Source organism: Gossypium hirsutum, chromosome D05 (assembly GCF_007990345.1).
Source record: "Gossypium hirsutum isolate 1008001.06 chromosome D05, Gossypium_hirsutum_v2.1, whole genome shotgun sequence".
NCBI lineage: Eukaryota > Viridiplantae > Streptophyta > Magnoliopsida > Malvales > Malvaceae > Gossypium > Gossypium hirsutum.
Window position 1 is genome coordinate 14915780 of NC_053441.1, and position 16511 is coordinate 14932290.

The window sequence follows — 16511 nt, forward strand, 5'->3', positions numbered from 1 at the left end:
ATCAGAATCAGGCAAGTTAATAAAATATGAGACCAGACCCACCATAAATTGTACAAACATTATAATATATAATGTTTAAGCAGCTAGTCTTTTGGAATCGCATGGTAGGAGAGTCATCTTGAACAATCGTAAGAACGAAAACCATATAAAATTTAGGTGTCCAAATATCCACAATCAGTAAGTTGCAACACAGGCAAGTGGTTGCTGTTCGAAAGTCTTGAAATCCAGTGATGAAGGCTGTAGTGATAACAAGTCCAGGTGATCCAGAAGTATTGCAGCTACAAGAAGTAGAAGAACCCGAAATCAAAGATGATGAAGTCCTTATCAAAACTGAGGCAGCAGCCCTGAACCGTGGTGACATCTATCAAAGACAAGGCTTTTACCCTCCACCTGAAGGTGCTAGCACTTTTCCAGGTCTTGAATGCTCAGGCATCATTGAAGCTGTCGGAGAGAATGTTTCTCGATGGAAAGTAGGAGATAAGGTGAATTCTGAATTCATCTGTAGGAGACAGAAAAGTCAACTGTCCTAAAATGAGCTTGTTTTAAATGGTTTTTTTTAAATTTTCTGTTGCTTTGTTAAAGGTGTGTGCTCTCCTAAGTGGAGGAGGGTATGCGGAGAAAGTGGCTGTTCCAGCAGGACAAGTTCTGCCTGTTCCATCAGGAGTTTCATTGTCGGATGCTGCCTCTCTCCCAGAGGTCGCCTGCACAGTCTGGTCCACTGTTTTTACGATGAGTCGGCTATGTCCTGGTGAAACGCTTCTGGTAACAAATTATCCTTAGTTCACCTTATTTTTATTTTCTTTTTCATGATGTATGATAATCTATACTGATAATTCTAAGAATTGATTGGATATAGATCCATGGGGGCTCTAGTGGAATTGGGACATTTGCCATTCAGATTGCAAAGTTCAAAGGAGCAAAAGTTTTTGTCACAGCAGGTTAATTACTTACACCAATAATCTTTCAACAGATAAAATTTTACTTTCACTGGTCATCCATTAATCTACGTCTTGGAACTCTTTGAGTCTTACTACCAGGGGATGAGCGAAAATTAGCCTTTTGCAATGATCTTGGAGCCGATCTCTGCATCAATTACAAGACCGAGGACTTTGTAGTACGTGTAAAAGAGGAAACAGAAGGCAAAGGTATAAACTTTTATAATATCAACTTTGTTAGAGCTCTTTAACATTGAAAATAAGTGAACTTTTGTTTTTCCACCATTAATGGCAGGCGTTGATGTTATTCTGGATTGCGTTGGAGCAGCCTACCTCCAAAGAAACCTTGACTGCTTAAACGTCGATGGCAGACTTTTCATCATTGGCTCCATAAGTGGATTTGTCGCAGAACTAAACATCGCAGCTATGTTCGCAAAACGACTTTCAATCCAAGGTATTAATCATGTTCTAAACAACAGCAGACGAGACCCTTTACTGTATAATAATATGTTGCAAGACAATTGAAAGTGGGAAGCTATAAATATGAATGCAGCGGCTGCCTTGCGGACAAGAAGTGTAGAAGAAAAGGCATCAATTGTAAAGGAAGTGGAGAAGAATGTTTGGCCTGCAATTATGTCGGGTAAGGTGAAGCCAGTGGTTCCCCAACGATTCCCACTTGGAGAAGCAGCTGAAGCTCACCGGCTTATGGAAAGTGGCAACCACATCGGGAAAATACTTCTTATTGCATAATATTTTGCAGCCTTTAAGTTCTGTGCAATTATATTCTGAGAATAATTTAGAACCATCATAAGTTTTATTTAATGTGTTATTATTTACCTCATTCATATCTGTAGAGAGGATTTCCATTGAAAAGCTTTCACTTCTCGTTTTGCTTTATAGCTCATTGTTTAGCGAGTTTTTGCCTCATTTATCATGATTTCCGATTATTACCATCGTTAATTTTGTATTCCACAATGCTGTTAATTACTTATTTACTGAATTCCTACCTTTTATCTTTAAAGAAAATTAAATCAACTAAATTTGTATATTTTAAAAACGATCGATATCGGATCCGCCGAGGATAAATAATCGAAGTCAAAGTAACCTGCTCCACGCTTACGTGGCAAAATCAGAACCCTTCATCTGTTATTCACGTTGGAAATTAGTGGCATTTATTAATATATCTCTGTCAAGATCAGCGAACAGCGGATTCATTCAACCTCTATCCCAGACTTCTTGTACTTCGACTGCATCTTTAGACTTTGAAATTGCTATTTCTCAACTTCCCCTCAGAGATTTCACTCATCAGGTTCGTTCTCAGGATCTTTGCCTTCAATCTCTGTTATTGCGAACTGGGTAGCTCTTAAAATTTGTTTGACGTTTGATGAATTTGCTGTTCATCTAAATTTGTTGATCATATTCGGTGTTGTTCAATCTTTTGCAGATTTGTGCTTGGGGTTTTCCTCATCTCTTAGTTAAAACCATGGATTTTAGCCATTTAAATCGTGGGCAGATGACTCTGATGGGATCTGCGTTTTGTGTGGTGCTTTCGTTGCATTTCACACTGCAGCTTGTGTCACAGCATCTTTTTTACTGGAAAAACCCCAAGGAGCAGAAAGCTATACTTATTATTATTCTTATGGCTCCTATATATGCTGCTGTCTCCTTTGTGGGTTTATCGGATATTAGAGGAAGCAAAGCCTTCTTCATGTTTCTGGAATCTGTCAAGGAATGTTACGAGGCTTTTGTGAGTGCCCCTTTTGCTCAATCTTTGGATTTGGCTTTGGCTCTGCTGCATTCGTTTTTTTTTTTTTGTTAAAAATTATTATTATTCACTGCTGCTTTTTGATGTTATTGGTTCTAGGTGATCGCTAAGTTCATGGCTTTGATGTATAGTTACTTGAATATATCTATTAGCAAAAATATTGTACCTGATGAAATTAAAGGTAGAGAGATTCACCATTCATTTCCTATGACCCTTTTTCAGGTATGCTACTTTAAATTAATAAATATCACTTAAATAAGTTAGAAGTTACACTCTTAATCAGATCTCTTGACACATTGCTGTTGCTCAAACTACAGCCTCGAACAGTTAGGCTGAACCACCATACACTAAAGCTTCTCAAGTATTGGACATGGCAATTCGTTGTCATCCGCCCAGTGTGTTCTGTCTTGATGATAACCCTGCAACTTCTTCAGTTTTATCCATCTTGGTTGAGCTGGACATTCACAATCATCCTCAATGTGTCTGTTTCATTAGCATTATACTCTTTGGTAGCCTTTTACCATGTCTTTGCCAAAGAGTTGGAACCTCATAAGCCACTTGCGAAGTTCTTGTGCATCAAGGGAATTGTTTTCTTCTGCTTTTGGCAGGTAAATAAAACTTCTTTTTTCTTTAGTCCTTTTTTGGAGGGCTCATTAGTTTTTACACTCATTAGAAGCATGAAGAATAGACATTTGTTTTCTCTAAACCCTAATGATAAACAGTGAAGGTCCACAGTAAAACTAACCAAGCCTTATTTCATAGGCTCTTATGTGAAGGTTGGTTAACAGATACGTTCATAACTTGTAACTAGAAAATCATTGTGCCCCCTTCAAGGGAAATATTGCTCTCTTTGGATATGAGGAGATGTTTTATGATTGAACCTAATCTTAGTTAATTCAGCATACAATCAAATGCTTGTACTTCAATCAGGTTGGATCTCAATAATAGTAAATTATAGCTTATCTGATGATTATTCAAACTTAACAAATCATATGATTTCATCTGAATTTTCAGCCCTCCGCTGCCTGGTTATCTTTTGTTTCTTCCTTCTAAGAAGTTTGCTGGGTTACTGTTTCAGAGTGGAACTTTCTGCTCTGAGCACTATGAAATTTTCAATGATTTTTTCTGTGGTTAATGCATGGAGGTTTAGACTGTTTTGGTGTATTAGATATGAATGTGTTGCAAGTTGCGGCTCGCATCCTCCAGTACTACCAACTTTATGCTTTCTTGTCCTTGTTTTGTCAGTGGTTTGTTCTTGAACCATATAATATTTTGTTTTTATCTTGTGTTAATGACATCAATTGACCGCGTGCAGGGAGTGGTGCTTGACATACTTGTTGCTGTGGGCATCATTCGAGCAAATCATTTCTGGTTGGATGTGGAGCACCTTGAGGAAGCTCTTCAGAACGTATTGGTGTGTCTCGAGATGGTTGTATTCGCTGTTCTCCAGCAGTATGCATACCATGTTTATCCGTATAGTGGAGAAACTGAAGCTAAGTTGAAGCTAGGCAAGAAACTTGAATGATTTTGGGATTCCCGAGCTCTAATTTAGAAAAGAGAAATACCTGTTTCTGTGGGATTTGAACATAATTTTTATGAATGCTTGTGATCTGTTTTGTAATTGCCTTCGCATATCAAACATAAAATATATTTATTTATGCGTAAGAACGACATTTACGCGATACTAAACTACATAGAGAAGATTCAATACTTTGCAATATATATTGAACTTATAAACAAATCTGATGAACTAAAGAATCCTAATTAACTGAAAATGCAGGTGACTTAAACATGATATCTTATGGATAAGTGCCTTCGAATATGGATAAACTAGCAGCTAGAATTGGAGTTGATTCCATGTTGGATTACCTTTTTCGAAACCATTGATTACCCCATAATCATATTGACATTCTAAAACAGAATTTATTCCATCTATTGTAATCAGAAATTTAAGACAACTAAATGAGAAATGATAATTTCAAATTATCAAATTTAAAGGATAAGAGGATTGAGATTGGATGGACGATTGGGTGCGATACAGTACGTTTAGCTTACTTTTTGTACAGTATCTAATCTCACTGCAACCGTAATTTTTACACAGTTAAATGCACCACCCATCACTCTACATCGGCAATCCAAAGCAAGAAGGCAAACGTGGCATGCTATGGTAGTAAGTTCTAAAATAATAGGGCCAGCAAAAGCAGGATCCCCAACCAATTGTGCGTACACACGCCAGCCTCCAACCAAAGGTAACCATCCAATTTGTAAAAGAGAGAAAGAAAGTCGAGCCAAACAAGAAAGCAAGAACCAAAGACACCCACTTTGCCATTTTTAATTTACTTTCTGATTCTCTTTTCTCCTTCTCCCTTGTTTCTTTCTTTGTTTCATATTTGGGTTTTCCTCTGATTTTTTGGGACAAAAAAGATAAAGCTTTTTGCCCAGAAAGAGAGAAAAAAAAGAGAGTGAGGATGCTATCTTTTCGAGCAAAGGAAGAGATAGTTTGGAATCATCATGAACAAGAAGGCTAACGTTTCTCAATAACTTAACGCTAAACACATAAAGGTTTTCTCTTTATATTTTCATTTCTTCGTTTCTTTGTTTATCACTCATTTAAGCTTTAGTGTTTGTTATGTTCAAGACTCTTTTCTTTTTTCTCGGCGCTGATGTTTGAATTTGATATGTTTGATGAAAATTTACATTTTAGCTCTATTTAAACGGTTACAAGTTTTGGTGTATATATATATTATCCTTAATGTTGATGAACTTTCTACAGCAAAGCTATAGTAACGAATCTTATTTCTTGGTTGTTCTGAACTTGCTGTAATTTTGTAATAGCTTTTCTCCCGGACTAAAATTATGCTATCCACCAAGTTGGGTTGCCGTATCTTTATTTTTTTTGTTGTCGAATTACTCGTGAACTTCACCGATCAATTTGGAATAGTTTCCAGTTGTTTTCCAATACAGTGAGTTGCATTGACCTTTATATTTTAGCTGTCAACTATGGTTGCTGATCCCAAGGTGTCTTAAACTAAGGCTCACGTAGATACATTTGTATATAGCTAATCAAGAAGCTGGTGCAGCCACTATGAGGTTTCTTTACTATTTTATGTTGAAATATTGTCTTTAACATGTTCCAATTCGTTTGTCTTAGGCAATGTACTAGCCAATCAGCAAGTTTTATTTGAATCAAATAAAACAGGCAAGACAACCATGCGGTTTTTTTTTATCATCCGTTAGTGCTGTTTTTATGTGATTCAAGTTGTTTGCTATATAGTTTCTGCTCCATCCTCAGGCACGTTCGTATGTGTGTCTGGAATATTAATGTTGTCTCAGTTAGAGATAAAGATATAGCTTGCAATTTCACCTTCATCTGAACTTTCTTTGACAGCCAATTCCCAATGGTAACTTGTATTGAATGAATATAGCTAATCACTTGATCTATATTATGTATGATTATACCTTTCTGGTTCCATCTTCTGCAGATATTGGATGGCCTTCTTAAGTTACCCGAGAATAGAGAGTGTGCAGACTGCAAAAGCAAGTAGGTATCAGTTATCAATTTAGCTCTTATCAATACTTCACCATGAGTCTTTATGTAGTAAGGTTGCCAGCAAAATGGAAATTTTAAACTAGGTGCCTGAGTTACTGTAAAGGACTTGAACTCCAATTTATAATGGCTTGTCTTCAATGCAGGGGACCAAGATGGGCTTGTGTCAATCTAGGAATATTCATTTGCATTCAATGTTCAGGGATTCACCGAAGTCTTGGAGTGCACATATCAAAGGTTTGTTTTTGTTTTTCGTTTCATTATAATTTATGCTTCTCTTTTCCCTTGATTCTGAATAACAGTACAAGTCATTCAATGTTCAGAGATTATGTTTTTATCTCCTGCAGGTGAGATCTGCAACTTTAGATACATGGCTTCCAGAACAGGTTCCTTTTATTGAATGTAAGGATGTCTTTGATTACCATCCCAAATGAGATGAGGTGGTGATAGTAATCTGTTTTATTGTTTTTTTGCAGTCATGGGGAATGAGAAATCGAACAATTACTGGGAAGCAGAGTTGCCTCCTAATTATAACAGGGCTGGCATCGAGGATTTCATTTGTGCTAAGTATAACTTCATAAAACTATCCATCTAAAACTTTTATTATGATTTCTGATTTTCTTCTATTGCTGTGTGAAACTAGTTTTAATACCAAACATTTTGCTTAAGGATGCTTGTTTTCTTCATTAGGTATAAAGAAAAGAGATGGATTCCCTGAGAGGGAAAGGCTAGATCGCCAACAAGTGTGAGCGAAGAGAAGGAATCACTTCATAAACTAGGAGCCAAAGATGGTGGATATAAGTATATGAATACTGCAAATCATGGTTTTGAGGAGAAAAAAACTTCTTGTCCGCCTTTTACGAGTAACAGCACTCCAACTCCTAAAAGTTGCCTGCAAGTGCATTTAAATGTTCCTCAGAAGGTAAGAACAGTCATTCTTTGGTCTTAAAGACTGATTTTTTGTAAAAGGATTTCCTGTTCATGCAGCGAGAACCTGTATGGTTTTGCTTTATCTTCCATGCATTGAAATGTTGAATATCAAAGTTCTAAAGCAGTGTAGCAATGATTCTTTGATCCGATGTTGTTGGAAGTTATTACATATAAAGTAATAAATGCACTTAATCCATAGGTTGAGCATGATATTTGACCGCAAGAACCTCTACAGAATTCTGAACCATCAGTTTCAAATGCTGATACCGTAAATCAGGAGGTTACTACTACTCCATCAGTCTCGAAGGTTGAATAAATAAAGCAGGACGTCAATACTACTGCGTCAGTAGCACCGGCCAAATTTGATTATGCTACTGAACTTTTCAATTTGCTCTTCATGGAAGATTCTAGAGAAAATCATTCTGACATTTCTGCTCATGAGAATTCCTGGACTGTTTTTTCATGTATGCTTCTTGCCATTATAATCTTGTCAATAAAACTATTAGTACTACTTTTAATGCTCTCTTTTTTTTTCTCTCTATTGCTTATCACTTCATTAATTTCTCACTGAGTATTGCTAGATATAGTACTTTAAATTTGGTAATCACTTTTATTGCTTGACATATCAATTTGCAGCTGCTGAAGCTAAACCCTTGAGGGATGGAAGTGATTCATCAAACTTAAGTCAAACCAAGGTGCAACCTAAGAATGAAAGTGATGATCTATTTAGAGATTCAACGTCAGTGAAGCAAACATTTTCAGAGACAGCAGAGGACGATGCTAAGCCTATGAAACTCTTTGAGAAGGTAAATGCCATTGTTCAGTGGGTGCTTATACAATAGAATAGCTTCATTTCTCTTACAAGGATGATTATTAATTGTAACAATTATGCTTGATATCTTCATTTCTTGAGCACCTAAGTTAATGTTCATCACCCTGGTAGTTTGAAAGTAGAGATTTAAAATTTTAATTATTTATTTGTCTTTGCTATGAGTACCATGAACATGAAGTTTGATATTCTTTGCTTCATTTTTTTTTCCTAAATTTCTGTTTTCACCTTTTAGTAGTGAATTGTCTGCAGCCAAATACAGTGATGACATCTCCATTTTCTCTCCATCAACAATAATTTGTTACAACTGCAAAGCCTAATGGTGGATCCCAAGCCTTTCCTGTTAATTCCCATCAGTTCAACTCTAATGGCTTGCACTTTCCTGCTGAGTTCTGGAAGTGTTGGCCATCAAGTTCCTCGAATGGCAATGCCAGTCACTGGTCAACATATGCAGGTTTGCATGCATCATTCTTCCACGATTCTTCTTTTTCCAGATTGTAACTTCATCTCTCATCCTATCTCATGATGTTATTATCTTCCTCTACCAGAACGGAAGCAACCAACGGATGCACCTGGCGGGAAGTTCGTTTAATTTTTCCAATTTCCAGGTTCATGCACGAAGTATTTCATTTTGAACCAACTGAAAGCTGCATATATCTAAATTTATGCAACTGATCAGTTTTATACTTTTACTTGATTTAGTTTATAAGAATTTTATGAATCTAAAAGTTCACTCATCCTTCTAGTTAAAAGGAAACTAAGTCTGCTGACCAGATTCATAGTTTATCAAGGCTGGATATATTTCAGAACACTGAATCTGCTATTCTGTTAATTTGGTATAGGCATTAGAAATGAGGGTTCACTGAAAAGTTTATAAAATTTGGTGGACCAATACATTACCTTCATCGACCGTAGTATGAACTTTGAAGAGTTGTATGTGAAATCAGTAGTTATCAGATTAGCTTAATACAAGCAGACACAGTCATAAATACTAGACCTGGGTGTGGAAGTATGCGGATCGATAGACGACGATTAAGTTTCACAGTCACTTATTTGATTAACATGCAATCACTTTCCATATACCCCATTCCTCAAGTACTTACTACTAATTTGATTGCACTTGCAGCTTGTACACACCAGGGCAGGTAGTTCCACCAACCATTGGCATGAAAAGCATTGGAGGTCTGCCGATCTCAGCATCTCCAATTTATTTGACGACACCAATTCAATGGGGAAAAGATTACGATTTCTCATCGTTAACACAAGGGATATTTACAAAGCGGTAACTCATTGGCAGAAACCATGAGTCAACAGAGTGATTTCCATTGCATTACTCATAAAAATACCAAAAAAGAAAAAAAAGTAGATACATTCTTAAAAGAAAATGAAATTGCATTCCCTTTTTAGATTTGTAAATCCATTTCTTCATATTGAAAATGATTCAATCATTTTAGATTTATTGGACACTGATTTCATCTCCACATAATAACAAGTTCTATCTTATTTTCTATAACATGGTGAATGCATGTTTTGTCTGGGTTTCATTCTCTCTTCTCAAACGTTATAATACAATGTGTTCGTACATATACGCGTATGTATATATAGATTATAGTATTGGTATAAAACTAAAGTTACAAAACAGGCATATATTTCAAAGTAGTACATCGGTTACTTGTTAGGCTAACTTTTGCCATAAGTTTGACTAGATTTAGCAGACGAATCAATTAAAATCGGTTGTAATTTTTTTCGATGATAGTTCAATAAACCTAAATCCTTTCATATCCTAACTATTTAGAAGTTGCACGCAAAGAATAAAATAAAATATGGATATAGCCACCAACCTAGACACGACGCAAAAGCGGATTAGTTACTAAGCTTAATTTTCAATGACAATATCCATTTAGGCAACCTAACATGAATATTAAAATCACAGTTAAAAGATAACTAATCCATATAGTAAGAACCGCATTAAGAAGCAAGACTGTTGATATACTTCCAATATGGAAACTGTGTATAGGTTTCTACAAGTTTAGAAATGTTTGTAAAGACAAAACATGTCAGGGAAAATTGAAGATTCTAAGTCAATAAATACTTGAGTAAACACACATATATAGTGTATGTATAAAGACATAGTTGATGTTGGATGCTTGGATAAATATGAGACCATCAAATGTTTTTTAACATAGAATAGTCCAACTTGATGAGGTATAAAGGTGAGTCCAGAACAAACAACCTCGGACATTTTCCAATGAAGGAATGAAACCTGTCATCCATCCAACAAAAGGACGGCACCAGAACAGTAAATAGACTTGAAAGAGTGCGTCATCTTTTCTTTAGTCTTGACCAGTTAATTCAAGTTGCACTTAAACAAAACATTCTACGGTTAAGTTAAATACTGGCTCTACTTCGACCCAACCAATCAGGAAATTTCCAACTTGTTTGACTTATGCAAATCTCACCACCGCCCACATTTTTCAACCGTTAAAACGGTTATCCAGAATTACAGATAAAAAGGAAACCTTATCATTTAAAGCTGTAAAACATTTCCAGGATGTTTTGGCGATTTAGGGTTCAGACAAACCCTACGTCTCAATCTGGGTTTCTGTTTCGTTTCCAGTCAAATCCATTGCACTTTTTTTTTTTGGACCAAAACTAAACAAGATAGCGTGAAACAACTCCTCAAGCAATCACAAGACAGAACGGTGGTTAGCTTAAATGAGAAAGGTTAACTTCCGATATTAGTTTATGGACATTGTGGGACATATATATTTATTTCGTAATATTATAAATATCCATAATATTATCTTGTTATCACCAACCCAACCATGGACAATTTAATATGCTTACTTTTGAGACTTTAATTTTCATTATTTTACCTAGAATGATGTTTCCAGAGTAGTTCTTTTTTTTTTTGGGGGGGGGGGGTTGAATTAATAAGCAAAGAAAATAAAGTAACATCTGTCATCACTAACATTAATAGAGTAGTGATTTGCTTCCCCTCATATTAGAGGTATAATTAGTTGGAGAAATATCATAATAACAAATAAGTGAAGTAAAAAAAAAAAAGCCTCGGAATCTGAGCATATAATAACAAAAGCATCCCTCCAAAGTGAACAAAGACATAGAGCAATGTTCATAAACCATATAGATCATGCCACGATCTCCTTCTGCTCTTTTAACAAATGGGTAATCAATCAAATTTGGTACCTAAATATATTAATCTACATATAAATATTGATATCAAAATAAGGGGATTTATGGTAACTATTCTCTCTTGTTCTTTTATTTAAAAAAAAAAACCGTAACTACTTTCATAATTTGTGATGCATACGCATACCACATGTGCAGCATACTTGTTTATTATCCACAATAATACATAGTCAAAATAATCTTTCTTTAGTGACGTCGTCAATAATTTTCTAATTCAAATATCCATAAGCAATTTTTTAAGTAAAATTTTAAAATGCAACTTCCATGCACTTTCTTCGTCTTCTTCTATCTCTAGACTTTGATTGATGGACTAAGCTCTATCTTCGACTTGTCGTCTTAATCCTAAAACTTTTTGAATACAAGTTGGATCGACATTTTTGTCCCCTTCTCCGACACACCTTTTACCCGGTCGAAAGCAATCGTTTTTTCTGTCTTCATTTTTACTCGCTTAGCAACAACATTAATCCAAAATATATATGTTATTATATGTGCCATATAAGTAAGTAAATAATTTTAGGGTAAACTATTAAATTAGTCATTTTTATTTTTTTTCAGATTACATTTTAGTCACTTATGTTTGAAATTTTACGTTTTAGTCACTTACGTTAACGTGTTGTAACATTTTAATCACTGAGCAGTTAATTACCGTTAACAGTGTAACAGTAAGCTGATGTGGCATGTTAAATAATCATTTTAAACAAAATTTTTAGGTTAAATTATACAATTAGTCTCTTTTTTTTTTTGAGCAATTTTTTTCTTTTATGTTCTTTTAACTTTCCTTTTTTTCTTTATTTTTCATTCTCTTTTGCTTCTCCCTCTATTTTCTTCCCTTCTCTATTTCTTGTAACGCAAAATAAAAAATTAAATTACTCAAAATGAAAAAAATAGAGACCGATTGTATAATTTAATCTAAAATTTTCGTTTGAAATGATGATTTAACGTGCTACGTTAACTTATTGTTACACCGTTAATGGCAATTAACGCTTAGTGACTAAAATATTACAACACGATAATGTAAGTGAATAAACATAACATTTCAAACATAAATGACTAAAATGTAAATCAAAGGAAACAAAAGTGACTATTTTGATAGTTTACCCATAAATTTATATACTGAACACATTTTAAAAAATAATTATTACATTTATGTTTAGTGATTTTAAAAAAATAACTTATTTTATTATTAATGATATATATAAGTCATAATATGATTTATGCGCGAGGTATAAATTACTACATTAACAATGCATCAAGTCCAAAATTACTACTTACATCCGAAAAAGACCAAAGATTTTTCCATGTACTTATCTCTAAAGTGCAAATTGCATGCAAATAGATGGCAGGAGACACGTACGGCCAAAAGGCAAAGGGAAGCCTTCTCAAGTCTCAACTACTCTAATCTCTTAATTATTAACACCTTGACTTAAATAACGCGTGGGGCAAGAATTACTTTTAACTATTTTATTAATTTAATTTAATTAAAATAATCTTAATTCAATTAGTATTATTATTTTTATAGTAATTAGAAGGATATGAATTAAAGTGATTAGAAAAAATGAATGGATAAATGTAAATAAGCATGGTATAAAAAAAATTTAATTAACGCGTTAGTAGTCATGTAGTAATATTTGCACGTGAAAGAGTAATTTACGTGGGGCCACATGCAATCTCGCCCGTAAAAATTCAACAAAGAAAAATAACGCAATTAAATACTATTTTCTTCGTTGACTTTCAAAATTCTGGACCAATGAGACTTGTCCACCTAGATCGTTATAGTAGAAAAATCAAAAGAAAATGGGATATCTAAGGTTGTACTTTTGTGATCTGCCCTTTAATATTTGAAATCCATCACGTATTATGCATATTCGTCGAGTTTGATGCATAAAAATTCATATAATATAAAACTAATGATACATGTAAAATGGTTTAAATACATGAGTTGGGGGATTCTTCTCTTATTATAATTTAAGATTCAAGAATAATGGTTGTTTAATTATTTTAAATTAGAAAAAGATCGAATACCAGAAACTTTTAAAATGATACGATTCTCATAATATATACATACACCGTCGAATCATTATATTCATGCATTTTGCATATAAAAGGGTGTCTTGTAGCCAACAAACAAAATTATGGATAAAACGTCATGAAAAATGAAATAATTAAACAAATTAATTTAATATATATATTATGGTGTTGAAAGCTACCTACTGAACCAAGTGTTTAAAGCTCCCATCGACCAAACCCGCAGGTGGAAAGAGAGATTCATCACGTTTCAATTCTATGTTTCCTACTTATGTTATTCATCATAATGTACAATTATGTATGGTGTCTAATGCTGCCTTCATACACAGTTTCGACCATATTATAAATTATTAATTCGTCCATAAAATATATAGATCAAGAGTCTTCCTTAATTTCAATTACTTCATTTGGATGCATGATAAGAATTGTTTCCATCATATCATAATTACGTTTTAATGTCAAATCTAACATTAAAATTATATTGCCACGACAAAGCACATACATTTATTATCATTCGTCAATTATTAATTTATTGCTGAAGAGAGAAAAAGATAAATTATGTAAGGTGAAAAAATGATGGTTCGAGTGAGTGGAAAATAATATTTATATATACTTCATCATAGTTCTATATCCATATGAGTGGAGTCCAGTGAGACACTTGCTCGAAACTTTTGTACTTATTGAGATTCGTCTTATTTGATTCGTAAATTTTTATTATTGTTCGTTAAATACTGAAAAAAAAAACTATTTTCACAATAATATTATACTTTTTTATTAATGTTTTTAATTATTAAATAAATAAATCCGACCTGATCAGATAAACCTAAACTAAACAAACTTTGTGCGACACTTGGACATAGCCTGTTTTTAAAAAATACTTTGAAATGTTTAGTCATGTCTTTATCTTATCCCATAAAGATGCGAAAGATTCACGAACTTGTATTATTGTTCTCCCCCACCCTAAAAGCATCGGTGGCTCGGACCAAGTATGTGCAATTTTGATCTTTCATATAGTATAGCTTAATTTATATATATATTTTCATGTTATATAAAATAAATTAATTTGAATTCTAAAAAAAGCTATTAATAATTTAGTGTGAAATAAATTATGAAGACGGCAGTTGCAAATAAACTTTCTGCATACTTTTTCATTACACTTTTTTGTTTTACATATTTTGGTTGTCAAAGTCTAGACTTTTTTACTGTTAAAAACAGTATTTTATTTTGGCACTATTATTCTATGTGAATTAAATAAAGGATATTTACTAATAAGAAATAAAAGAGAAAGATAATAGCATGATGGGTTATTATATGTTTTGGGGTCCAATACAGTTCATATAAGCTTTAGGATCCAAACCCTTTTAATAACTGGAAATTGATAGGACATAATAGCCATTAGCCATTTAATTACTTTCGAACTTTTTCAGATAAAATAAAATAAAAACTGCTGCTTTTTACATAAAAATCATCAATTGTTTCATTGGTGCAAAATTTATTTTTAATTTAACTTATTATTTAATAATAACATTTTATAAAAAATAAATAAAATGAATTTATTGGAATTGAATTTGAATGAAGATGTTGGTCAGTGCCATTGATGCACCCACCAAGTTGTCAGGGCGCAAACCCAAAGGTTGAACCACTCCGTCCTCCGCACCCACTGAATCAACGCTTCGGGAGCTCGCAACAAACTTGTGTAATGGTCAATAATATGACCGTTGCGTTCGAAATATGCTTCTATTCCCATTTAAATAACGCTAAAAGAAAAAGTTCCTAAACTGCATTTTTGTAATTTCCTAATTCCAGAAAGAAATTTAATTTATATATTTTTTAAAACACAAAATAAAAATTAATTTATAAGATTATTTTCTTGGAAAAAAATATTACATATGTTTTTTAAATAATATTTTTAAAATATGTATTTAATATTAAACTTCTTGAAACCTCTGTCTCCATTATTACTTGTTTGGCCCTACACTTTTAATTAATTAGCTCCCATAAAGAGAATCAAATTGTTGAGGAAATGGTAATCTTCTTGAAAGTTGAAACCTCTGCCTCTGTAATCCGTACTAAAATTTTGTCTAAAAAGGAAAGGAAATATTTCATATTAATCAAATAAATACTATACAAATTAAAAGTCTTAAAATAAAATATTTATATTCGATTCTGAAGAGAACCCAAAGAGGTTTATAAAATTTATCGAAAGCGTCTAGAGTCTATAATAGAAATGTTTTATCATTTTGGCCTTGATGGGGTTCCAACCAAGCACTTAAAAGGGTCTTAAAGAGTAAGAGCACTATCACTTGGTGGATGAATCACTTTGAATTCTTCTCAAAGTTGAGAGATAAAATATCAAGACTAAAACCAAACATAGATATTTCAAAAATAATACCCAACCGTTTAAGATCAAATTGAATGCTCAAAAAATAATATTTTAAAAACTTCTCGTAATAAAAAATTCTATTCCTGAATTAAAATAAACTCTTTTTAGTTAAGGGAAAATAACATAAATTTGTAAAATTATTTGAGAAAAAGGACATGATTGATTGAAAACATAACTTAAATTGTCCGAAAACATTATTATGATGGCAAAGTTCGGGATGCATCAACTGTTTTCTTGTCGACTTACACAGAAACAAAGAAAGCTTCATTTTAACCTTATCACCTCATATTTTAACAATTTCAAAAAAAAAAAAACTTTTTTATCTAAGGATACAAGTAGAACCCGAATTATTACAAATAAAATTATACATTACAAACACAACTCCAATATAACTTATATCGGATCAGAATAATTCACATATCAATTACAATATTTAATAAAAAAAAGTTTATTATAATTAGCTTTCACATAATTGTCGAATCTGTTTCTTAGTCGGTCTAGTTAAATTCGAGAACTCAAACTTACTATTAATTTAATGTTAAAAATAAAAAAAAATGTTTTATCAATATTTATATATTTTTATCAATTTAAATAAAATATTTCAATCAAACAATAGTAAATTTGATCAATCAACTCAAGATTAAACAAATTTATTAAAGAGTTTTCATTGCATTATCAAAAAAACGAACTTTAAAAAAATATTTTATTAAAGTCTTATATTATATATAAAAGTTTTGATTAAATCGATGTGATTCATAATCGGACTTTAACTTAGTTAAATGATTATTATTTTAATAAAGGAATAAATATTAATTTAAGGATATATTTTTTTAGTCTTTATGAAACAAGTTAAATCTAAAACGTCAAGACAAATAAATTAATATTTA

At 32.9% G+C, this 16511-nt stretch overlaps 2 protein-coding genes and 1 pseudogene across 2 annotated transcripts; all 3 read left to right on the forward strand.

Annotated features, from left to right (window-relative positions):
- The first annotated feature begins 58 nt into the window (after positions 1 to 58).
- LOC107924071 (quinone oxidoreductase PIG3) lies at positions 59 to 1888 on the forward strand. The gene is made up of 6 exons (XM_016854344.2): positions 59 to 482; positions 583 to 762; positions 857 to 938; positions 1038 to 1145; positions 1231 to 1389; positions 1489 to 1888. Exons 1-6 carry the CDS (start codon positions 231 to 233, stop codon positions 1683 to 1685), a joined length of 978 nt encoding a protein of 325 aa, XP_016709833.1. The 5' UTR covers positions 59 to 230; the 3' UTR covers positions 1686 to 1888.
- A 126-nt stretch (positions 1889 to 2014) lies between these two features.
- On the forward strand, positions 2015 to 4358 carry LOC107924072 (transmembrane protein 184C). Its single transcript, XM_016854345.2, has 5 exons — positions 2015 to 2244; positions 2380 to 2682; positions 2800 to 2922; positions 3018 to 3308; positions 4016 to 4358. Exons 2-5 carry the CDS (start codon positions 2419 to 2421, stop codon positions 4223 to 4225), a joined length of 888 nt encoding a protein of 295 aa, XP_016709834.1. The 5' UTR covers positions 2015 to 2244; positions 2380 to 2418; the 3' UTR covers positions 4226 to 4358.
- Positions 4359 to 4852: 494 nt separating this feature from the next.
- LOC107922965 (ADP-ribosylation factor GTPase-activating protein AGD5-like) lies at positions 4853 to 9519 on the forward strand (annotated as a pseudogene).
- Positions 9520 to 16511: the final 6992 nt, after the last annotated feature.